This window comes from Myodes glareolus, chromosome 24, assembly GCF_982192425.1.
Source record: "Myodes glareolus chromosome 24, mMyoGla1.1, whole genome shotgun sequence".
NCBI classification, from domain to species: domain Eukaryota; kingdom Metazoa; phylum Chordata; class Mammalia; order Rodentia; family Cricetidae; genus Myodes; species Myodes glareolus.
This window is the reverse complement of record NC_142049.1, coordinates 16425425-16449913: the sequence shown is the minus strand read 5'-3', so window position 1 is coordinate 16449913 and position 24489 is coordinate 16425425. Positions and strand designations below refer to the sequence as shown.

The 24489-nt window shown below is 43.3% G+C and overlaps 1 protein-coding gene across 1 annotated transcript in view; it reads right to left on the bottom strand.

Annotated features, from left to right (window-relative positions):
• Window positions 1-1150: 1150 nt before the first annotated feature.
• Blm (BLM RecQ like helicase) overlaps window positions 1151-24489 on the bottom strand; it is an 80215-nt gene continuing 56876 nt past the window's right edge. Inside the window, exons 14-22 of the mRNA XM_048434937.3 lie at window positions 23849-24009; window positions 19024-19219; window positions 14883-15073; window positions 12485-12623; window positions 10551-10750; window positions 9553-9745; window positions 6885-7007; window positions 4849-5035; window positions 1151-1909 (exon numbers count right to left, since the gene is read on the bottom strand). Of these exons, the coding sequence (XP_048290894.3) occupies window positions 1735-1909; window positions 4849-5035; window positions 6885-7007; window positions 9553-9745; window positions 10551-10750; window positions 12485-12623; window positions 14883-15073; window positions 19024-19219; window positions 23849-24009 (1565 nt within the window). The 3' untranslated portion in view covers window positions 1151-1734. The remainder of the gene's footprint in view (window positions 1910-4848; window positions 5036-6884; window positions 7008-9552; window positions 9746-10550; window positions 10751-12484; window positions 12624-14882; window positions 15074-19023; window positions 19220-23848; window positions 24010-24489) is intronic.

Below are 24489 nucleotides of genomic sequence, written 5' to 3'. Positions count from 1 at the left end.
CAGGGCAGCTCCACGGTCACTTGCCTTTGCGTGCCTCCTCTGGGGGTTGCCCACACGGACTGGTGCATTCCTTGGGGTATTTGCTCAGACTGGAGCCCAAGCTGGAGGAAGGAGGCAGCTGCGGTTTCTATGTCAGTTCCAACAGTTCCAAATTAGAATGTTTCCCTAGAGCTGAGTGAAGTCTGTTTCTGCCGCTTGTGGTTATTAGATTCTGGACAAATCAAAGTCCCCAGGCTCTGGGCCCCAGTCAGGAGGTTGGGAGAACTGTCCTGTCCTTTTATTTTGGAAATAGGGTCTCATGTGGCCCAGGCTGTGGTCAAATTCATGGCATAGCTGAGGAGGACCCTGAACTCTTAACCCAGCTAGCCTAGAGCAGAGGTGGCAGCAGCCCTTCCTTCCAGATGAGCTGCCACAGGGAATGCTGGGTCCCTCTAGACCAGAGCTCTCCTGGTAACCCTGGCTACTTGGTTCTTTGTTCCCTCTTTTCGATCCAACTGGAGTCATGGCTTGCCACCTCTGGAAGGCTTTTCAAGCCAACAGCTCTTAGCTAACTCATTTGACTAGTCTTCCCACTAAACAGCCAAAGGCTCCTGGTGGTAGGAACTAGGTGGTCCCTCAGCATAGGTATATGCCCACCTCAGTGCTGAGGTCTCAGGACAGTGGTCTGAAGGCTTCTACTTCCCTTCAAGAAGCTGGGCACTGCACATAGGACAAGCCAGCAAGCATATCAATATTTAAGACATTTTTTTTTTTTTGTAAGCAGAGTCTATTGGCTATTTCCATCCAGTACAGACTAGGTAGTTTTTTTTTTTGTTTTTTTGTTTTTGTTTTTTCTGTTGCTGTTGCGTTTGTTTGTTTTGCTTTCTTTTTTTGAGACAGGGTTTCTCTGTAGCGCCAGTCATCCTGGATCATGCTGGCTTCAAACTAAGAGATCCACCTGCCTCTGCCTCCCGGAGTGCTGGAATTAAAGGCCTGTGCCATCACCGCCCAACTAGCCTTTCTAAGAGAATGGATCTGTTGTCCAGGTTGGTCCTGAACTCCTGGGCTGAGGTGTTCCTTTAGCTCAGCCTCTGATGTCACTGAGACGTTTGGCTGTGTGACACAACACCCAGCCCCATTGTTGACAATTTGACAAACAAACAGCACCTCATGCTTTAATTTGTACTTTTAATTGGGGAGATCGAGTCTTTCTCACATATTTGTGGGCCATTTGAGTTTTCTGGGGGGGAGACTCTTCTATCCACAGCCTTTGTTCTGTCTCTTCTGTGCTGACTTTCTCTTAACGATTTATAGATACTCTTTGCATATTATAGGAATTATTATGTAATATATTTTCTATTTTCTCTGTCATTTGATTTTTGTTGAGGCTGTTTCACACAAGAAGTTCTACAGTTTCACAATGTCCCATGCTGCCTTTTCTTTTGGCTTCAGTGTGTCACGTTATACTCAGAATTTCTCTAGGGTAGATGATTCAGCCATTGCTTCAGATGCTCTGAGAAACAATGGCCACCACACTTGCAGTGGCAGCAAAGAAAATGTTTATTTAAAAATAAGAACTATCACACGAGATACATTTAAATATTAATAGATAGAAGTGAAAACTTCAAATGGTGTAACAAGACTAACAGCTTTCTGCTTGCAGATGGTCAGATGCCGACAAACAAGACCTGTGTGCTGAGAGGGGCTGTTAGGAGAAGCATACGCAGGCCTAAGGAATGTTCTATTTACAGGCTGTTAGGAGAATGCATACGCGGGCCTCAGGAACGTTCTATTTACAGGCTTCGGAGGAGCCATAATCCCCAGTCTACTTGCTGCTGATGTTGCTTGAGAAGCACACGGAGCTGAGTTGGATCCAGTTACACCAGAGAATTTACTTTTAGAAGACGTTTTTCTGCTTGTAGTAAAGCCCCTAAAATGTGGCAAAGAAAATAAAATTAAAATGTTAAACAAGACCAAGTTAATGGTCTTTGTTAACTTGCTAAGAAAACAAGCATGATTTCCTTTGTCTTGTGTCTGTCTACATTTTCTGCCTGGAAATCCGGAAGGTAGAGTGAGTTTCCCTTTCTAAAGTGACTCGATTCTGTGGGCTGTGACCACCTACGGACCCTCTCTCCAGTCACACCTTCCACAACCTACAGTCAGACGCTCTGGATCTGTTCTGACAAAAGAGGAAGTGAAGACATCTCTAAAAGACCCCAAATCTCTGGCCATCAGAAACCCTAGAATTAGCGAACTGGCACAGTTTCAAGCAAGACAGCTTTGTGGGTAGTGGAGATGGGCAGAGCTTCTGGGCGGCCACTTCCTAGGCACAACATGGATCTTGCTCTGTAGGGAGGGACAAAGTTGCCTCATGCATTGGTCTGGCATGTGTCCGGGCCACGTAGCCAGCAGCAGCTCCAGCTATACCCAAAGACCAGCCAAGTCTTCCTGCTCACTGCCTCCTGCACACAGGGAGGAGGGTCCTGCCATAGCCTGAGCTGAGTCTGTGTATCATTTCTTTGTTGACCTGTGGATAGCAACCCTGCCAGTGGGTTTACAGAGACAGTGGGCAGCCCCTTCAGAGGCTCTGCAAATCCACTGAGGTCCACCATCAGTTCTAGAATCCAGGGCAGTCGATGGCATTCCAGGGCACACTGCTGGGGCTAGGTAAAGAGTTTTTCAACATTTTAAACCTCTTGCTGGAGGGAAGGCAATTTCACTGCAGATCTGGCAGAGAAGCAGCCTGAAGTTTCCCTATGCTGACTTCCTTCTGAGAAATGAAGCCTGGAGCAAAAACCTGCTGTTTATGTTGATTTACAGAATGAATCTGCCAACAGCAGCCTCCATTTCAACGGCTCATCCATTTTCCTCCCACTCAGAGAGTTTAGAACACACCTGGCTCATTGTGTGTCATTCTGGAGATGTGAGCCCCAGTGGTCTGATGGGGTGAAGGGCTCTGGCAAGGGGCCCCAAGCAGTCTCCCACTGCACAGGTGAGCAGTGTGGGGGCTGGAAACCCTCTCAGGGTTGGGTTGGGAAACCCAGAGGATTAGAGCAGATGCAAAGACAGCGACTAGTGACTAGTTACCGAGCTGGTAGGCAGAGACTAATTACACCTGGCATGGAAACTGGTGCCGGCTGTAGGATACTATGATGTTGGCTTTGTTTTCTGAGAAGGTGTCACACAGCCCAGACTGGCTTTGAACTCGGTATTACCTTGAATTCTCATCTTCCTGCCTCCCACCTCCCATGTGCTAGGGTTAGAGGCATGGCCTTTCACGCCTCGCTTAAGTATGAGTTTTACTCCTTAAACGAGACTCCAGGAGACACAGCAGAGAGCTTCTTTCTCACAAACAAATGCTGTGAAAATGAAATAAAGGAGCCAGCAGCAGTGAACGTGTTGGCCTCCTTTCTTCTAACAAGCAAAGCCAGATGACAGACCGCCCACGCTTTCAGAGTCCAGACAGGCAGAAGGGAAAGCGCTCAAGCAGTTGGGTCAGCCAGTGTCCGATCCCCCTTCCCACGCAGGCCAGGCCGGTTCCCCACCCTTAACCTGACAGGGTTGGACCAGAAGCTTTTTAAGGTCTCCTGTTCTGTGAGCAACCAAGGAAACAAGCGTCTCTCCAGGGAGAAGAATAAATGAAGGAAATGAGAAAACGTCCCCACTGAAGAGTATCTGATGGTCGCTTGCGCACTTAAAACCACAAAATCAAGCCACCATTTATGAAGGCTATTAATTCTGTATTCTGGTAGAAGGGTTAGCACATGTAAGAAGTCTGTTTATGGATTTAACAAGAAAAGACAATTTGGTGACATTGCCTTCTTTTCTCTTCCCCCACTTAATCTTGTTTTTATCACCCAGAAGGAGAAGAGGCAGAAAAACTGCAAAAGCAAACACAACAGCTTGCAAAAGTCACTGCAGCTTTGTTTCCTCCTTTCTAAGCAATTCTGTTACAATACGCAGTTCTGTGGGGCCCACCATATCTGGATCAAAGGCAAAGATGCAATGCAGAAGGTGGAGGACACCTGGCATAGGCTGGGAGAGGGGCTGGTGGACATGGTCCAATGGGGAGAAACAAACCTGCTGCCAAGACCTGGCCACTCTACCTGTTTCTCCCTGTGAAGACATGTTGTAGCCCAAAGCCGAGCAAAGGGAAGGGCAGGGAAAACAGAAGCCACTTACACAGCCCTAAAGAAACCTGGCTTGCCTGGCTTTTGGATTTCCCCATGTGGTATTTTCTCAGCTACCCTGCTAAGGCTAGGTAGGAGCCACCTCTCCAAGTCACTGAAAGCAAGGGGAAGGCTGAGATGTAGTTGGGCTGGCAGGCTTGTTTAGCATGCAGGAGGCAATGGGTTTGATCTCATCACTGCATAAACCATATGTGACGGCCCATGTAGCTAATGTCCACTTTGGAGGTGGTGTCAGGAGAAGTTTAAAGTCAGGGTCATCCTCGGTTATAAACCAAGTTCAAGGCCAGCCTGTGACACGTGAGACAGCAGAGAGCCCAGAGAATCCTGCAGTCACAGAGGAAGTGTAGCCAACACTGGAAGCTCACAAAAGCCCCATTATTATTTACTCAGTGTGCATGAGCTGTGTTTTGGGTGGAAAAGTACCTTAAGAAGAGTAATTACCTCAAAACAAACAAAAATTCCAAGGTTAGGTCAAAGTTTGAGAAGTTTTTGTAAACTCTGAAATAGATTATTTTAAAAATCTGAAGCCATGCTTGTGTTTTGGTTTGGGTCTTAACCATCACCCATTACCTAATCATGGCTAATTTAAATAAGTTCTTTGACTAAACTAGAGCATTTATGTGCACCTCTGCTCTTTTCCCCCTTCCACCGATACTGCAAAGGACATCAAAGACCATACCCCTTTGCCTTGAAGCCACCGTTACTAGCTCTCCTCCTTTTGGGCCGTTGGAAGGCTGGCATTTTCTTCCTCTTTCTTTCATTTCTAGTTTGATTTGCAAAGTAGTGAGAAGATACAGGCTCCTCTTCGTCAGCCTCCTCTGGCGTTTTCCTCCCGGGGCAGCTCATGCCTGGGGAGCTGTTCTCAGCTGCAGACAGGAAATGCAGACATTTACAGGTGACCCTGAGTTTGGAGCCCAACACTAGCTGCTTTCCTGGTGCTTCCCCGCTGAACGGATTCAACAACTCAGCAGGAATCAAATACTTCTAGTTTTAAAAGCTCAAGTGTATTAAACGGCAATTTATATCTAATAAAAGAGAGTCAAAATTCATTACTTAAAAAATTTTGTGATAATATTTAAATCAACTGGAGATGTCAGGTTTAGTTCACACTCTGCTGCATGAGGCCTATGTCCATTTTGCACTGTGTAGCTGCACAGTGAGCTGAAGTGAAGGATGCCACAAGAATTAGCTGATTTTATTCATCATTTTAAACATACTGAGAAAATAAGTCCAATATAAAAAGGCAACAAATCCCTCATCTTTAAGCAACAGTCTCCTAATAATAAACACACCAGAAAATTCAGTACCATATTTTACTCCTTGCAGACGGATGCCATTTCTTTGCATAATTGTTAGGAATACTTTACATATCAGGCTAACAAGCAGGAACCTGGCCTGATGGAAACATCTGCAAGGGAGAAAGTAATTTTCATAGGTATTTGCATCTTTTGTTTTGTTTTGTTTTTCAAGACAGAGTTTCTCTGTGTAGCCCTGGCTGTCGTGGAACTCACTCTGTAGACCAGGTTTATCCTTGAACTCATAGAGATCCACTTGCTTCTCTCTGTCTCCTGAGTGCTGGGATCAAAGGTATACGCCACCACTGCCCAGCTCTTGTTTTCTTGACTGATGAAGGAGTCCAGCCCACCTTTGGCTAAGCTGTCCTTGGGAAGGTGGTCCTGGGGTGTTGTACAGGAGGATAGGCTGAGCAAGTCAAGTATGGAACAAGCCAATAAGCAGTGTTCTTTCAGAGCCTCTGCTTCAGCTCCTGCCTCGGCTTCCCTTAGTAGACTATGATGTGGATATAGAAGCCAAACAAACCCTTCGCTCCCCAGCTGCTTTTGGTCCTGGTGCTTACCCAGCAGTGGGGACCCGACTAAGACAGCAGGCCTACTGAGGGTGATAACTTACTGTGCGGCATAAGCCGCCCTCTCTCTCAGTTTCCCTCAGCCAGTGGCTCCTACACCAGTGCTGGGGCTTGTGAAGAGACATCACAGGACAGACCTAATGCAGCCTTGGGAAGCTCCGCTTTGATGTCCTCACTGAGTCAGGCTTGTGTTCCAGTGACATGTTCATTTTCCCAAAGCACTTAAGCCCAACTCTTACATGTTATCTTAGACATGCTTGTTAGATAACATGTTCCTTCCTCAGATAAGGACACTGAAGCACACGGAGGTTGCTGGTATCCTGCCAAAGATCACATAGTGAGATGATGGTAGATCTGGAATGGGTCCCAGAGCCTGTGACTCCCTGGGCACTTGCCTTACCAGAACACTGTGCAGGACTGAGGGCTCAGAGGTTCCCATCTGTCCTCCATTAGTAGCTTTATTTTTTTCTTTTCTTTTTCTTTTCTTTTTGAGACAGGGTATCTCTGTGTAACAGTCCTAGCTGTCCTGGAACTCGTTTTGTAGATTAGGCTGGACTTGAACTCACAGATATCCACCTGCCTCTGCTTTTCAAATGCTGGGATTAAAGGTGTGTGCCACTACCGCCTGGCTCCATTAGTGGGTTTAATGACTGGCTTCCCTGGGGACCTAAACACCATATCCTCTTGGGGGTGCGTGCCACACCATGAGGGGCTGCTCCTAGAACCTGGATTCCAGTGTGACAGTGGACAGTGTGGTGTAGGATGCATTAATCACATAATTAAATTCAGTGAGATACATTGCTTAACACTAAAATAGGCTTTTAGAAAACACGTTTGGTGGGATACTGAACCTGGCAGTGTCCATTCTGAGTATTTCTGTAATATTGGAATCACTTCTGCACCATATTTTTCCAGCTTGTCTTCAGTAACACCATCAATCTGAAGCAAAACCTCAGGATCAGAAGATAAAGATTCTGTACATGGACATAAAATTAAGAATTTAAATTAGCACTCATAGAAACCCCACTAAATTCAAGTGCAATCCACTCATTTGGCTCATATTTGTTAAGACCCCAACTATTGCTGGGCACCAGATACCTGGGTAGTTTTCTAAAAGGCAAAGTTAGACTAGAAATGTAGCAAACAGGTTGGGGGGGCAGGAGCCACCATCCAATTTCAGCAGCAAAGACATAGACACCAAGGTAGTGAGTGTGAGACAGCCGAGTGTCTGGGGAAGCAGGAGGGTGGGATCTGTGCTGTGTGCTCAGCCTTTCCGCACACCCGGCTCTTGTCCATTGCCCTCAAGACTTGTCTAGCTGCAAGACTGCTGTCCCCGCATTTGTTGTGAACACCCACATTCTACTCCTAGCTCTGATTCTTTCCCTGCAGTGCAGGCATGCACATACCACCTCAAGAGACACACTGCACTGCTGCTGCCCCAGCCCAAGCTTGTTCCTCATCGTCAGTCCCACACAGGGCGAGACAAGTGGAGCCTGGAGTCCTCTGCAGAGATAGCACACACAGCTTATGGCTGGGCAAGCCTGGGGTTAAAAGGTCACCCTGGCTGCTGTATACATGTGAAAGAGTAGAAAGGCGTGTGTGTGGTTCTGAAGGAAGAAGGACGGGGCAAGTCAGACGTGGTGGGAGAGACTAGGAAGGCCTGGCTCTGTTCTGGAGGCCAGGAGTGCTGGCTTCGGAGAGTGAGCGGGTGTTAATCCCTAAGTTTTTGACTTGAGCAGAGGGTGGATTTCAGATCCTTTCCCATCTGTGATTTTCACCTCATTCCTATGTTTAGAAGAAAAGCGACAGACTGTGGGGTAGAGCAGAAGGTCCATGAAGAAGGCTAGGGGGAGATGAAGTGGGAGAGGCAAGCAGATGCAGACCCTTTGACCCTTTGGCAGAACTGTGTTGTATCTAGTGAGCTGTTGTAGCTTTAGTGATTTTGGAAAAATTAAAAGCATACTATGCTCACATCTGGAACTAAAGAGACCAGTTAGGAAACTACATTAATAGCCAAGGAAAACCACCCTTTTTCACTGACAAACGCACACTGTTTCTGAAGTCAAGAAGTGTCTCATGAATACTGCCGGACAAGCAGCAGTGTTCTGTGCTCACTCCTGCTTGTGCATGTGAGATCTTAAGTACAGCTATTGATAACTAACAGTCGGCAGGTCAACAAGCTCCCTGATATTGGCACCTCACAGAGTGAGTTTAATGACATGAAATGTCTTCAGAAAGCCGAGGAGATGGCTCAGTCAGTACCATCCTTGTTGCAAAGGCGCGAGGATGGAAGTTTGGTTGCCAGCAGCAATGTAAAAGCTGGGCACATAATTCCAGTGCTGGGAGGTAGAGGCAAGGACATCTGGGGCTCAGTGGACAGCTGTCAATCCTAATTGTCTAGCCCCACGTCCCAGTGAAAGACCTCTGTTGGAAAAATAAAGGTGGATGGTGCTTGAAGAGGAACAGCACATGAGACTGTCCTCTGGTTACACCTCACTGAGATTCTGTTGACAGCTTCTGGTACCATCAGAAAAGCACCTGTACTGGAACAGTGGGGCTCAGGGTTAACTCCCCAGCACAACAGCACTAGAAACCAAAACCAAAACCAGATCCCAAAGCCAGGATGGGAATGTCAGAGGTGGGCAGCTGGACAGGGAAGGGTTTGATGTGGGACGGCAAAGCGGCAGACTGATGATTACGGGTTTCATGAAGAAGGAGCACAGAAGGATGCACAGCAGTCAATGGCAACTCATTTCCCAGAGGCCTTACCACTCAAATTCTGGGCTAAGCTAACTCAGCCCATGCAAATAACTCAGATCAGCAAATATTTCTTAACTAAAGACACAGCAGTGTTATAGATCCAGATTCAAAGAAGTCTAAGACAGTTTCTTTCGTGTTTAGATCCTCGCTGCAAAGTACTTGGACAGAAATAGCTCAGCGTCATGAAAGAAAGCAAAAAGTAATTGACATCTGGCTTTATAGATGGTAATTATTCATATCCTAACATTCAGCTCTACAGAAAAGTATAAGATTAAAATTATAGCACATATCTGAACTGTATATATCTTAAATATTTTTACTTCAAGAAAGAGCTTAAGTGGTGTCTCTGGGTTGAAAACCCAGATATTAGACCAAGAATAATTAAAATAGACCAAGACTTTACAAAGCCCCTTAGCAGCAGCTCATGTTTACAAGCCCAGCACTCAGGAGGCTGGCACCAGGGGATTAGCCATTGTGGCCACCCAGAACTACATAAGGTCCTGTCTCACCATGGCACAGTGGGGCACAGCTTTAATCCCAGCACTTGGGAGGTAGAGGCAAAGGCAGGCAGACCTTTACGAGTTCAAGGCCAGTCTGGTCTACATAGTGAGATCCAGGCCAATAAGGGTGACATGGTGAAACCTTTTCTCAACAGCAACAAATTAATTAAAAGACCCTGTCTCTGAAACAATAGTGTCCTTTAGTAAGAACTTCTGGCCACTGATCTGGGCCAGAAGAGCAAGGCACACAGGCACTTACCTGCAAGCTTCTTGAGTGTAGCTGTATTAAAAATATTGAAGTAATGAACACCAAAGACTTTCCCCAGCAATTTGCAGACCTCTGTAAGTTCTCCAAGACATTTCTTAACTACCTCTTCTCTTTGGGATACTTTGGCCACTAGAGCTTTTTGTTTTTTAATACTGCTGGAATTTTCTGTTTCCATGAAGTCCACCTTAGTGAGAAAGAAAGTAATCAGAGGAATGGGCGGAAGCATACTTGTTCCCAAGGAATGACATCTTTCAGTGTTTGACTTTTTTTTTTTTTAAATTTATTTTAAAATTCTATTTACTAATATTGTCTGTGTGGGCATGAGTGTGCACATATATATGCCATGGTGACTGTGTAGAGGTCACAGGACATTTTGGAGTCCGTTCTTTCCTTCTACCTGGGTTCTGGGGATCGAATTCAGGTTGCCAGGCTTGAATGGCAATACCTTTGCCTATTGAGCCACGTTGCCTACCCTTGTATTTCTTTTCTGCCAAAAGGTATAAAAACCCCCTTGGGAACAAGGACTGTACATTTTCCATCTTTCTATTTCCAGGGCTTGGCACATACACAAGAGTACCTTTTGATAAACGTGTATTTAATTTTTTTAAATTTAATTGTGTGCATGTGTACACTCATGCACTCACATATGCATTAATGGTATGGTATGTATGTAAAAGGCAATTGACAAGAATCCGCTCTCTTCTTTGTCCATGTTGGTCCCAGAGATTTAACTAACGTCATGAAGCCAGGTAGCAAGTTCCTTGGCCTACTTGCTAGCCCATCAATGTTTATTTAATGAATTTAAATGAAGATTTAGTAGCTTGAATATCTATTAAATTCATTTTGACAAATATCATATTAATTGGTTCAATTTCAAGATCTCTTTCCAATTAAGATCATAATACGCTCCTAAGGGAAGAACATCAAACTTTAAAGTCATCTGGCACATTCACTGCGAGATAGCAAAATGATCATTTAAAATACCTTACCTTTAAGTGGCCATTTAGCACATCTTGGGCTCTAGTTCCTAGCATCACATAGGCGATTGGTTGGTCATTGGCATTGATATATAAGTCTTCATCCAAAATTTTGTCTAGTATCAGCTTTTTAAAAAGTCTTTCAGCATTGTGTCGTGAATAAGAAGATCCCTTTCCGAATATTCCTGTCTGAATCTTTGCACTCTTACTCCCTAAAAGGTTCAAAAATTTAGATGAGTAAGAATAGCTGTATCATTATTCATACAGAAGAGGCTAAAAAGTCACTCAAGGACATCTCTGGACAAACAGAGGGGAATCATCTGTTCCACAGGAAACCCCACAGTACAAACAGACCTCATTTCTGAGTTAGGAGCGTATCTGAGGAGAACTCCAAGGTTCCTGTGGTTGCATGTACTTTCGCTCAGTGACAGGGTAGGAGCCAGCACCTTGTGCACACTGAGCTTGTACTCTACCCCAGCCCCTGGCTGCTCCTACTTCTTGTTTTAAAACATGTTGACCAAATCACAGCAAAATTTAGCTTGTCATTTCAAAATGCTGCATTCACATTTTATAAAACTGCATTAGAAAAATAGAGCAAAGAATAAAGAATTTATGTATGTGCTAGTAGCTTTATACTACTGTTATACTTTATATTTCTGTGCACTGTTGATAAAGTTACACAACATTTTTGTTGTTGTTTGTTTTTTGAGACAGGGTTTATATAGCCCAGGCTGTCCTCAAAGTTACCTGAACTTCTGATCCTCCCATTCTAAGCACCTTCCAAGCACTTAGAATTACAGGTATGTGCCCTCATACCCAGTCTACCAATCTTTTAACAAGTATTTTTTACTTATTTATTCATTGTGTGTACACATGTGCCACAGCTTATGCTGTAGAAGTTGAGGACAACCTTGCAGGAGTCGGTTCTCTCTCAATCGGGCTGAACTCAGGCTGTCATGCTGGGCAGCAGGTGCTAGGGCTGAACCAAACATCTTCCACATGCTAGGTACGAACTCTACCAGAGAGCCTTTGAATTGGTTTTCTAAATACCATCTCTGGTCCTACTTATTTAAGTATCTATTTGATTAAAGTAGACACTTAAATCTGCATATTTTGTTACACTCTGATAAAGCACACACAAATTCCGAAACCAAAATGTAGCATTTCACTAGATCTCAAAAGAGGTGAATCAGAAAGTGCCTGCATTGCCTCTTTCGCCTGTCACCTGAGAACGTTAACACAATTTTAAATGTTAAGCTAAAAATTTTCAAAAAACAAAAAACAAACAAACAAAAAAACCCAGGGTATATTGAAAAAAAGTTTTTCTCTTTTTCTCGCTGGGCTGTGGTGGCACATGGCTTTAATCCCAGGACTCAAGAGGCAGAGGCAGGCAGATCTCTGTGAGTTTGAAGCTAGCCTGGTCTATGAAGAGAGTTCCAGCAGCCAACAGATGAGTGATATGGGCAGCAGAGGTTAAAGTTAAGCCTCTACCTGAAGTTCTCCATCTTGACTAGACGGCTGGCAAGCTCCTGGGAGCTTCCTGTTACTCCCACTAGGGTTACAGATAGTATTGTGAGGCCAGATCTTACATGGGTGGTGGGAAGCAGATCCCCATAATTCCTGCGGTAAGTACTGTATCCACCGAGCTGCCTCCTTAGCCCAAGTCTGGATTTCTTCCTTTCTTCCTTTTCTGAGACAGGGCTTTCCTGTGTAACAGTGTGCCTCCTATGTGCTAGGATTAAAGGTGGGCACGACCATGCACGGCCAGTCTGGATTTCTTTACGTAGGTTCTGGGCATCAGACCCAGTCTTTGTGTTATCGTTCCAGTTCTATTACTTTTTTCTATGTGAAAACTCACCTTAGTGACTTTTTAATGCACTTGTAATCACTCCTTCAGATGTCTAATTTTAATAGACATAATTCAAACAATACAGCAGAGGACTTACCCAAGAAAATGTCGACCAGCATGTTCAGAGTAAATCTTCCAGAAGGACCTACAGCTCTAGCTCCTGGTGATGAACTGTGTTCTCGAACAAATCTTAGGATATTTTTCACATCATCAGTCACATCTTTTGTTTTATAATCCTATGAATAAAAAATACCTTCTGCTATAATTAAGACAAGGAGATCCAGTTACTAGACCTTAATATCAATTGTGGTAAAACTTACAATTTATTTTCACACTAAAATGAAGATTAAAAACTAAGAAGTTTTAGGGGCTGGAGAGATGGCTCGGGGTTAAGAGCACTGCCGCTCCTCCAGAGGACCTGGATTCAACTCCCAGCACCCACATGGCAGCTCACAGCTGTCTGTAGCTCCAGAGTATCTGACATCCTTATACATCATTCATGCAGGCAAAACACCATTGCACATGAAATAAAAAATAAATAAATCATTATAAAAAAAACCTAAGAAGTTTCAAATGTTCATTCTTAAATTCTAGAATAATTAGGCCTCTATTGTGGCCATGTTATTGCTGCTTCAGACATATATCTTGTCTTTCAACTACCTACCATTCTTGAGTAGGAAAAACATGTCCTTCATCCTTCACAATTCTTGGAACAGTGCTCTGTCCCTTATGAGATGACAGACTTTAGGATGAAAAGCACTGTCCATAAGTGCAATCCACAAATCTCTAATCTTTCTAATCTCTTGTCAGTCTTTGGTGATATATTTTTTTCCTGGAACTGTGTGGACCAGGCTATCACTGAACAGATACACCTCCAGAGGGCTGGATTAGCTATATGGGTCACTAAACATGACGATCCCTCTTAGTTCCTCTTCTCATTCCTCATGAGTAGAGGACCCTTCTGCCTTCATCTACCCTAATCCTCCATATTGGCATGCACCCTACGTTCCTAGAACAGCCTGTCACAGGGTGGACACAGCGTGGGTAGGCATCTCTAGGGTGTGGTGGGTGGAAAGGGCAGTGGACCTAGATGTGCCCTGCACACTTCTGTGTCACCGCTCACTGTGCTGTATCACACGTCTGCCCCTTCAGTGGGTGCTCCTAGCCCACTGCAAGTGTGCAAAACCGGGGAACGGTGAGGTACCATAAACACGACAACAGGAAACTGTAAGCCAGGTGGTGGCTCAGTGTCCGTTATATCAATACTTGGGAGAATGAGGCAGAAGGATTGCTGCAAATTAGAGGTCAGCCTGGTCTACTGGTTTAGCCTGATTTCTGTTGCTGTGATAAAACATTTTAACCAAACCTAACTTAGCGGGAAAAAGATTTACTCCAATTTATAGGTATGCCTATGAGAGAATTTGGGGCAGGAACTTGGAGCAGAAATCATGGAAGAACACTGCTTGCTGGCTGGTTCACACTTAGATAGCTCTCCTGTACAGACCAGGACCATCTGCCCAGGGAATGGTGCTGCCCACAGTAGGCATCACAGGCTAATCTGATCCTAGCAATCAATCCCTCAATTGAGACTCCCTTCACAGCTGACTATAGATTGTGCCAAGTTGACAGTTAAAGCAATCTAGGACAACTATAAGGATCTTGTCTTTTAAAGTATAAAATAAAAAGGGTGGAGGCTTGGGAATATAGTTCTTTGGTAGAGCACTTATTGAGTTTTGAGACATGATCTTACTATGTAGCCCAGGTTGGCCTTACACTCTCTCTTGTTCCTGTCTCAGTTTCTGAGCTGCTGGGATTGTACCTTCACGTCCTTTTCATTGTTTTCAGTTAAACAAACAAGTAATTTTCAAACATAATACTATTGTTACTACTGTTTTAAGAATGAGATCTCTAAGTATAAGTTACAGTTGAATTTAAAATACCCTACTTGACCATGTTGGATTATTTTGGATGTTTACTTTTTTGATTTTTTTTTTTTGTGACTTTTTGAAATGAGGTTTCACGAAGCCCAGGCTGGCACGGACAGATTATGTAGTAAGGACACCTTGGATTCCTGACATTCTTGGTACTGCCCCCCTAAGCACATGTTCCACTATGCCTGGCCAACGTTACTATTTATTTACTTATTTTTTGGAGACTGGGTTTCACAAAGTAGCCTTAGTTGTCCTGGAGTTCACTATGTAGACCAGGCTGGCTCAAACTTGGAGCGATCTGTTTACCTTATTCCACCACCACACCTGATTTATTTTTTTTTAAGCTAAAAAAACATGTCAGCAATTTTATTAATTACTCTGGTTTTGTTTTGTTTTTTGTTTCTCTGTTGCAGCCCTTGCTGTCTTGGAACTCATCCTGTAGACCAGGCTATTCAAGAACTAAGAGATCTGTCTGCCTCTACGTCCTGAGTGGTGGGATTAAAAGTGTTGTGATACCACCGCCTGGCAAATGTTAAGTGATTTTAAATGACACATTTTACCTACCTTTGTTTTACAGCAGTTGTCACAAGAAACATCTGGGTATTTCTTACAAAAATCAGGGTTAAATCCTTTCTCACCAAAGTAAGCCAAAAGCTGTATTCTTCTGCATTCTGCTATATTTTCACAGTAATGGACCATGCTATATAAATTATTGAAGTGAGTCTCCTTCGTATGAGAGTTTCCATCTTTCTCCACTAAAAGAGATGAAGAACAGAACAAAAAAATTTTTTTTTCCAGCTTCTTTCAAGACAGGGTTTCTCTGTGTATCTCAGGCTGTCCCAGAACTCACTCTGTAGACCAGCCTGGCTTCAAACTCAGAGATCTGCTTGCCTCTGCCTCCAAATGTTGGAATTAAAGGTGTGCGTCACCATTGCCTGGCCCAAAGTAAAAGCTTTATAATAGAAAACCAAAGAATACAAAAATAATATTTTTTATTGACTCATATAACTTACTTTTTGTTTGGTTTTGGAGATAAGGTCTTGCTATGGCTAGGTGAGCTTTAAATAACCCTGCTAAATCGGTTTTCTGTGTGCTAGGACAGCAGACATGAGCTACTGTGTTCTGCTAGATTTAAATACTAAATAAGAAAAAGACTATTACCAACACAGTGTCAACGACATCCTTTTACACTGCAGTTCACTGGATGTTGAAGTTCATATCTCATGGTTTTAATTTTATAGAAATGTTGGATTTCTTCTTCTTCCTCTTTTTGAGGCAAAGTCTCATACTATACCCCAAGTTGGTCTTGAAACTGTGAAATTCTCCTGTCTCAGCCTCCAAAATACTGAGATTACTGGCATAAGCTATTTCACCCTATACTGTTTAATTTTCCGTTTTCAAACTGAATTTTCTTTACATCTTTATCATCCCCAATGATAGAGATTTGTTTTACACTTTCTCTCCAGGTAGATATGTGCTGAGCTGCGTATCTAGAGGAAGCAGGCAGTCCCCGTAGCTGAACTCCTAGTGAAACTAAGGCTTCTAAAACTGTGGTCAAGAATCCAGGGGACTCTAGGGAGCTCAGAGACAGGATGTCCTAAATTTAAGGGAAATAACAATAACTATATCTGTTGAACACTAGCCCAAACTAGTTATCTGAGGTAGTTCATGATTTAACATTGCATTATATTATATTTCTGGTGAAGTCACGGCTCCGTCAAGTTGGAATTTTTGAAGGTGCTGTGATAAAATGAGCAACGCACTAAAACAAACGTGACAACATGAAGGTACACCTGTGACCCCCGCTGGGGAGGCAGGAGGGCTGAGTGTGATATGCGCCTAGGTTACAAAGCGAGACCCTATCTCAAACAAGGCAGGACTGGTCTTCTATTCTAGCACTCAGGTGGGAGAGGCAGACAGATTTCTGTAAGTTTAAGGTCAGCCTGGTCTACATAGTGAGCGCTATTGTCTGGAGACCCTGCCTCCAATAACCATCATGACCCAACAAAAAGTCCGAAGGACTGGGGATGCAGTTCAGTGGTAGAGCTCCTGCAAGGCCCTGGGTTTCATCCCTAGCACGTCCTACACAACCTTACAGAAAACAACCTAGGAGTGGTAGTAACTTATTTGATTCCAAGCTTTAAAACAAGAAATGGGGCTGGTGAGATGGCAGAGTAGGGTAAAGGTGCTTGTTGTTAAGCCTGATGACCTGGGCTTAATTCCTGGAGTCCACATGGTGAAAACAAAGAACCAACTCAAGTAAGTTGTCCTCTACCACCGCACACACGCATGTGTAGCACACATGTGTACACACGCAGAAAATATACTAAAATGAAAAAAAAACCCACTGGTGTATATTTTCCATTAATAGGCAAGCATGGTTACTTACGAATAAAATTATTATTTTGCTTCCAGTTTTGAGCACTATTTTTTCAAACGGTTGCTAGGATACCAGGATTTAAATACTTATTAAATGATTTTTGCTTAACAATACAAATGTTTTAGAGTTCTGAAAGGTCATATGTTGATGTACTTATTTTAAGCTGAAAATATCATACACGGGACACTGTACTTAATGCACCTAAACGACTGAACATAGCAGACTGTAAACTGCTGATGATTGACCCTTGTGGTTGTAAAGCAGACGTCAAGCTAAGGCTGCTAACACCCCACACCACAAGAGGAGACCAGATTGTATTTTGCTAGCTCATAAAAACCTCAGCATTAGGGGCTCGGGTGAAGGCCCAGTGGCTAAGAGCACTTGCTGCTCTTGCAGAGGATGTGGGTTTGTTCTCAGCAACTACATGGCAGACCATAATTGGCTATAACTCTAGTTCCAGGGATTCTGGTGCCCTCTTCTGATTTTCATAGGCACCAGGCACATAAGTGGTGCACACATACATTCAGGGATTTACACATACACATAAAATAAAAATTAGAACCCCCCCCGCAAACCTCCCCATACCAAAATTAAAAACTCAAAGCATGGCTCAATTGAAGCCATAAACCTATCACAAGGCTGAACTCAGTCAAGCCACCATGAACGGAAGACTGCTTCTCCAGGTTTTGTTTAAAAACACAAATCGGCAGCACAAATGTGAACAGCACACTGCTCTGTGCTGAAACTCATCTGTGCAGTGACAGAGTCACGCACGGGCTTTGCAGCAGAGGAACTCGGGACCTGCCGCTCTCAAGCTCTGTGTCTCATTTCTCCCCTGCAATGAGGTAAGCAGTCGCCTTATCTTCTAGCGCTGCGGTAAAGATAGAATGAGCTGAGAGGCAGCAAAGCACTGAAAAGAGCATGCAGAGCTGGCTTGGCGGCTGATTGCTGCAGCACTGAAGAGGCTGAGGCAGGGGGATAACAAGTTCTAGGCCAACGTGGGATACAAAATGAGACCATATCTCAAACGAAAAATCAAGAAAAAAACCCAACAAACAAACACGGGAAAAGCATACGTGAAGTGCACATGCAGCAGGGCCAGTCTGTTCCCTGAAGCTATGAACCTATTTGTGGCTCACTTCTTTTCACAGGAGCAACTGTACATCCAAAGCCAGCTTTTATGAATAAGAAAGGTAATAAAGGTGACAGAGTCCCAATGTAGCCAGTGCCATTTCCCATGCTCAGTATCTGTGCCAGAGTAAACGACAGCAGTCTCAAAAACAAAGGAGCAGGATTACAAAACAGTTAACTACTTCAAGAGGAAAAAAGGTACACAAATGATAAATTATAAAGTACAGGTTCATTTGACCTACAAAGACAGTTGAAATTTACCCTCTATACAGAATTCCACAAGTGCTGTAAGACTGTACAAGACCGTCCAGCATAACTTAAGGGGATGGTTTTAGTAAACCCCAAATAACAAGACTATGTAATTGGAACAATTACACAATATACCTACATGAGTCTATAATATAATTCTATATACATTTATTTTAAAATTACATTCATTTATGTGTGTAAATGCATACACGCATACAAATATGTGCATGTATGTACACGTGCTAGCTCAATATGCGTGAAAGCCAGAGGACAATTTTTGGGGGAACTGAACCCAGGTTACCAAGCTTGGTGGCAAGCATCTAACTGTTGAGGCATCTTGCAGACTACCACTTACATTTAAACACTTGCATCTGGGAAAGGGGAATACCAAATATAAGATGCTGCCAGCCTCTAATGGAAGAGGCTCAAACTGAAGAGGGCTGCTGCGCAGGGGTTGCTTCTGTTGCCCCTTCTTTCCTTCTGCTTGCTTCTTCTGAGACAGGGGATTGTTATGTTGTCAGGACCAACCTCGTACTCAGCTCAACTCCTAGGTTAAACAACAGTCCTACCTCGGCTTCCCCAGTGAGACCCAGCCATATGCTTCTATATTTGGTTTCCCCCACTAACCCTTAAACTGGGCTGTAGTACAAGAGTTCATTATTTTCTCTTTTTTTATTTTTATTATTACTTTTTTTTCCTGGAAATGGTGTTGGGTCTAGGAGGGTATAAAAGAAGTCACTACCTGGAGGCTCAGCCTGCCTGGTCTGGAAATGCTTTGCTTTGTGCACGCCAGTGTCACCCAATTTTACCAAACAAATATGCAGTACCTTCATAATGAGCTAAAATAAACGTTACAATATGTATTAAAAGCCTTTATCTTTCTATGACTATTTAATGAAACCAGGATCCAAACACTGTAACACGGGGCAGAGGTGTGTGGCTTACTCATTATAAGTCTCTTCAGTCTAGTTACATCGTGGTAGGTGTAGAAAAGCACGCAGTGAGATATCTCCCCATCTCTTCCAGCTCGCCCAGACTCTTGGTAGTAACCCTCCACAGATTTAGGGAGAGACGCATGAATCACAAATCGCACGTCAGGTTTGTCAATTCCCATTCCAAATGCAATTGTTGCACAGATAACCTGGTATGAAAATAAAAGCCTATTTATTAGACTCATTGGTCCTGATATTTACCATGAACAAGGTGAGATTTTCATATTGATAACTTGCAATTCTACTCAGATCCAAGAAGGTAAAGAGATGTTCAGGGTAGCAGAATCTTTCTGTGTGACTTGGTCTTACCATCTGAAGGACCCAGAAGCAACTGCAATCAGCCCTTTGTGTGCTGACTGTTTACCCTGTTTCTGAAAGGGTTGTGTGGTGGGTGCTGCCAACATAGCCATGACATCCAAGTTAAGGTACTGGGTGCTCTCGAGCCCTCAGAGCTAACTGCTGCTAGCTCTTCCCGTGACTCAGGAACAGCGACATTCTCACCTACTCCAGTGCTTATCATCAGCCTTCCACACGGCACCAAACGATCACACACTAACTTACTTTTTAATAGGGGATTTCAAAGTAAAAGCTTATGAAATTTTAACTGTCTTTATCTAATTTAACTTAGATAAAAGTCTTAAGCTGCTTATAAAAAAACAAAACAACAAAAACCATAAAAACAAAACAGGCCAGGGATTGTCTTCTTTGTCCCACACAGATTATTTAGCGGAAGCTAGGCAATAGTTAATCTTAAGGAATGTGACAAAACTGTTTTTAAGAGTATCCATTTCAAGGTCTGGAGAGACGGTTCAGTCGTCAAAGAGTATTATAACCTGCGCTTGCAGAGAACCAGAGCTCAGTTTCCAGCACCCATGCTGAGCAGCTCACAATTGCCTAGAAACCCCAAGTGATCCAACACCCTCTTCTGGCTTTTGTGGGCACCTGCACTCTGCACATGGATTTTAAAACAAAACAAGCTGGGCTGTGCAAGCAGCACTATAATTCCCTGTAACTCTAGGCCAGGGGAAATCCAGCACTTCTTCTGAACTGAAGGCATGTGCACATTCTGACCCCCACCCCCACCCATAGACACAGTTAAAAACTGAAAATAAATCTTAAAAGATATCTACTTTGCCGAAAATCTAGGATTTATTTGACCAAGGCTAAAATATTGTATTTTCAGGCAAAATTACATTATACAAATAAAGCTGTCTTTTTTTAGTATTCAAAAAATGACTTGCTATTTCAAGAACAGCATTTCAAAAGTGACAGAAATATCTAGCAGCCATACTAAGGCTAATGACATGATTTTGCCATTATGACTGAAAGAGGAACTACAAACCACACGCACAGGGTCAGCAAATCAGGATATTACCAGCACGGGATGTACTCAAGGTTACTCATCCATCTAAACTTAAGACTGTTTGATTGAAAGGAAATGTCCCTGGGAAAAGAAAGTTTACAGCGGCCTCTAATGAAGGAAAGCTGGCAGAAGGCTGTGCGCATGAGAGATGCCGGCCCCAGCTCCACCAGAGAGCCCTGCAGGCTTCTGTGAGGTGTACCTCTCAGTGTCAGGTGAATACACGCTGTGAAGCACATGGTACAGGTCACCAAGAAACCAAATGATGCCAACTCTTTCTGAAAGTTCCTCTTCCTTTGGTTTTTGTTTGTGTCACACTCTCATGTAGCCCAAGTTGGTTCAAATTCACGAGTCTCTGGTCTGAGCCTCCCAAGTGATGAGATCACAGGCTACAGCTATCATGATCAATTATGACACTCTTATATAGCTGGGAAAAATGGCTTTGCTGAATTTTAATTTCCTTATTTCTTTATTGTTTTTAAAACTTGATGCTACACTCGTTGTTTTTTTTTGAGACAGGGTCTGTCTCTATGTAGTCCTGGCGGTCCTGAAATTTGCTATATAGACCAGACAGTCTTTGAACTCACAGCTATCCTTCTGTTTCTACCTAGAGCTGGGATTAAAAGTGTGCACACAATACCTGCCTCATATATATATGTACTTAAGCAAAAAATTAACCTCTTCCATTTTATATTCTGAAGATATAATTTATGCTGCTGTTTACCTTTTTCTTATCCATGTCCAAATGCTTATTTTAAAGTCACTGTTAGCAATTACCTTCTTCTGGGCCATTTTAAAGCTTAGTTTCTCAATTACTCAAGAGCATATACATAATAAAACACCAATCTCAATCAGTTCTTTCCACTTAACCTCTATTTGTGTGTGTGCACACATGGTTGTGTGTAGTGTATGGATGTGATGCATGCTCACGAGCATGCATGTCTATATGTCTGTGTGTGCAATGAGGTGAACATAGGTGGTGCACATGTTCAAGTATGTAGGTTTGTATGCCTGTGTGTGTGCATGCAGAGACCAGAGCATGACACTGGGTCCTTTTCAATGGCTCTTTGCATTCCTGTCTTGAGACAATGTCTTTCAATGGAAAGGAAGCTAGGTAGGCTGGCCAGCCAGGGAGTTCCTGGACCCTGCCCATCTGCTCCCAGTACTATTGCAGGCATGCCCAAGCATGCCTTGCTTTTATTTTCTTCCCCTCATGTGCATATGCACGTATAGTGCCTGTGTATGGCGGCCATAAGTTAGACTTTCTTGATCACTCCCTACTTTGTTTGTCCAGGCAGGGTCTCTTACTTGAACCCCAAATTTACCTACACACAGTCTGGTTTGACAACTTGTCTTGGTGACTTCATGTCTACCTTCAGCTCTGGAATAGAGGTGGGCCATTTACATGGGTTCTGGGAATCTGAACTCCAGTCTTTATGCATAAATAGTAAGTACTTTGGCCTTGAACTCATGTCAGGTTTCCTGACTTAGTCATGTACAACCAGGCACAGCAATATGTTTTATTTTAAAATAAAATACTACATTTATTTATCATGTGGCAAACATGTGAGTACACACATGTGCTTACATATGTATGTACCATAGTACATGTATGAAAGTCAAAGCATAACTTGTGAGAACTGATGCTTTCTTTCCACTATGCGGGTCCCTGGGATCCAGCTCAGGTAATCAGTTTTGGCAAGCACCTTTACTCACTGAGCCATCGCTTCAGCCCTGTATATTTTATTTTAGTATAAGATTCTAAAATGGGCTGGGCGGTGGTAGTACATGCCTTTAATTCTAGCAGTTCAGAGACAGGAGGATCTCTGTGAGCTCAAAGCCAGCCTGGTCTCAAGAGAAAGTTCCAGAACAGACAGGGCCACACAGAGAAACCCTGTTTTTAAAGACAAAAAATAAAATAAAATAAAATAAAATAAATAAAAAGAAGCAACTCAAGCAGCCCAGGTCAGCCTCAAACTCAGTTCAGGATGACCTTGAACTTCTGATGCACCTGTTTCCACCTCCTGAGCAGGGAGGTTATAGGCACGTATTGCCATGTGCAGTCTTCTGTGGTCCTTAGGACCAAACCCAGAGCTCTGTGCATGAGCTACATCTCCAATCTCACTTCTCATGACATTTTTATACTTTATCATTTATTGTTTTTACATGTAACACACTGCAAACCAGTATTCATGCTATTCTTTCTTGTGTTTAGTTTTCCCAAAATAGGGTTTCTCTATGTAGACCTGGCTGTCCTGGAACTCACTCTGTAGACCAGGTTGGCCTTGAATGCACAGATTTACCTGCTTCTCTGCCTTCCCAAGTGCTGGTATTAAAGATTAAAGGCATGCAACACCACCACCTGGCCATGTTATTGTTCTTATTGCCAAATTCTTTTTATCTTCACTTGAATATTCATCTAGGAAAATTTTAGAAAAAGTTTTCAAAGAAAAAAATCTTGAAGCTTTGATTAGTTAAATACACAGACTCATTTGAGAAAACTGAACTGTGCCTATTTCAGTGAAGATAAAAAACTACTTTCTTATCTGAAATATTTTTTTTCTTTTGAAGCAGGGTTTCACATTAGAACCTAGGCTGGCCTGGAATTCTTAGCAAACCTCCTGCCTCAGCCACCTGAGTATCGGAATTACAGGAATGGGCCACCACACCTGGCTTTGCCTCTATCATTTTCAGCAGAAATGACAATGAATGGCTAAGAAACTCTTCTGATTCCAAAGACTGTCCTGTGTTTGGTACATGTATCGTTTTTGTTTGTTTTTTTGAGACAGTGTTTCTCTGTGTAGCCCTGGTTATCCTCAAACTCAAAGACCCACCTGCCTCTGCCTCTCAAATGCTGAGATTAAGGGTGTGCGCCATCACACCCAGCTGGTACAAAAGGATGTGCGCCATCACGCCCAGCTGGTACAAGCATCTTCTGAATTAATTTAGAATACATTTGACTACTTCATCTGTGTCCACTAGCCTGCTGAAGGCTTCCTTAGATGCAATTATTATTTTAGGGTGAATCCCTGTTCCCTATTACTAAAAACAGCATTTTAGCCCTCGCCTCAATTTTCGTCTCCTTTCTCTAGTTATTCACTGCATCGTGGATTTACTGTCAGTCTTACTTTGATGTTTGTTACCTTACGACAAAAACAAGCTCAGAGTCGCTAAGTCTGAAGATGTAAGTTCCATACCTGGGTCCCACATTGTGGGAAAAAAGAACAGTCTCCTAAAAGTTGTTTCTGACCTTCAAACGACAAGTAGTGTGTGTGTGTGTGTGTGTGTGCACACCTTATAAAAACAAACAAAAAACAAAGCTAGGTAAGAGGTAGAGGCAGGAGAATTTCAAGGCTGGTATTATCTAGACAAAGCTGCTGATCCACCATGAGGGTCTGCTGACTTCTGCAAGCATCACCTGGCAGCCATCCTGGTTGATCCACTTGTTCTGCACCTCGTCCCTGGCAGAATCACTGAGGCCCGCATGGTAAGCCAGAGCAGCCAGACCATCTCTTTGTAAGGTGTCCGCCATTGTGTCACACTCCCTCCTGGAGAGGCAGTAAATTATCCCCGAGTCATCTGCCAAGAAAGCCAGAGAGTTGAGGGAGCAGGGTTTTTCACTTCAACAACACATCTACACTGTGGTCTTGAAACACAAGGCCCTGTATAAGAAGCCTTCTTATAGGCTGGTCACACAGAAGAGCTCAAAGCAAGGGATTCATAAACACAGGAAATAAGACTGAGCCTGCAACCCTGTTCCTGCAAGGGCAACCTGGACTAATCCTGGGCTGTCTTGCACCGGCTCAACAATGGGGAGCTACCCTGATAGGAATTTTGTAGAAACATGGCACAGTTATCAAGAGCCTGATAAATACCCTTTGACTCAGGTTCCTTCCAGGAAACTAACCTAGGAAATAAAATGGTACAAGGACTTAGGCCAAAAGTTTTGGAATGAAAGCTCAATAGGAAACATATGGGGATAATTAAGATAAAGAATTATGAAATGAACACACTATAATTATTAAAAGTTCTTCCTAAGTTTACAAAGTCATGGGAAAA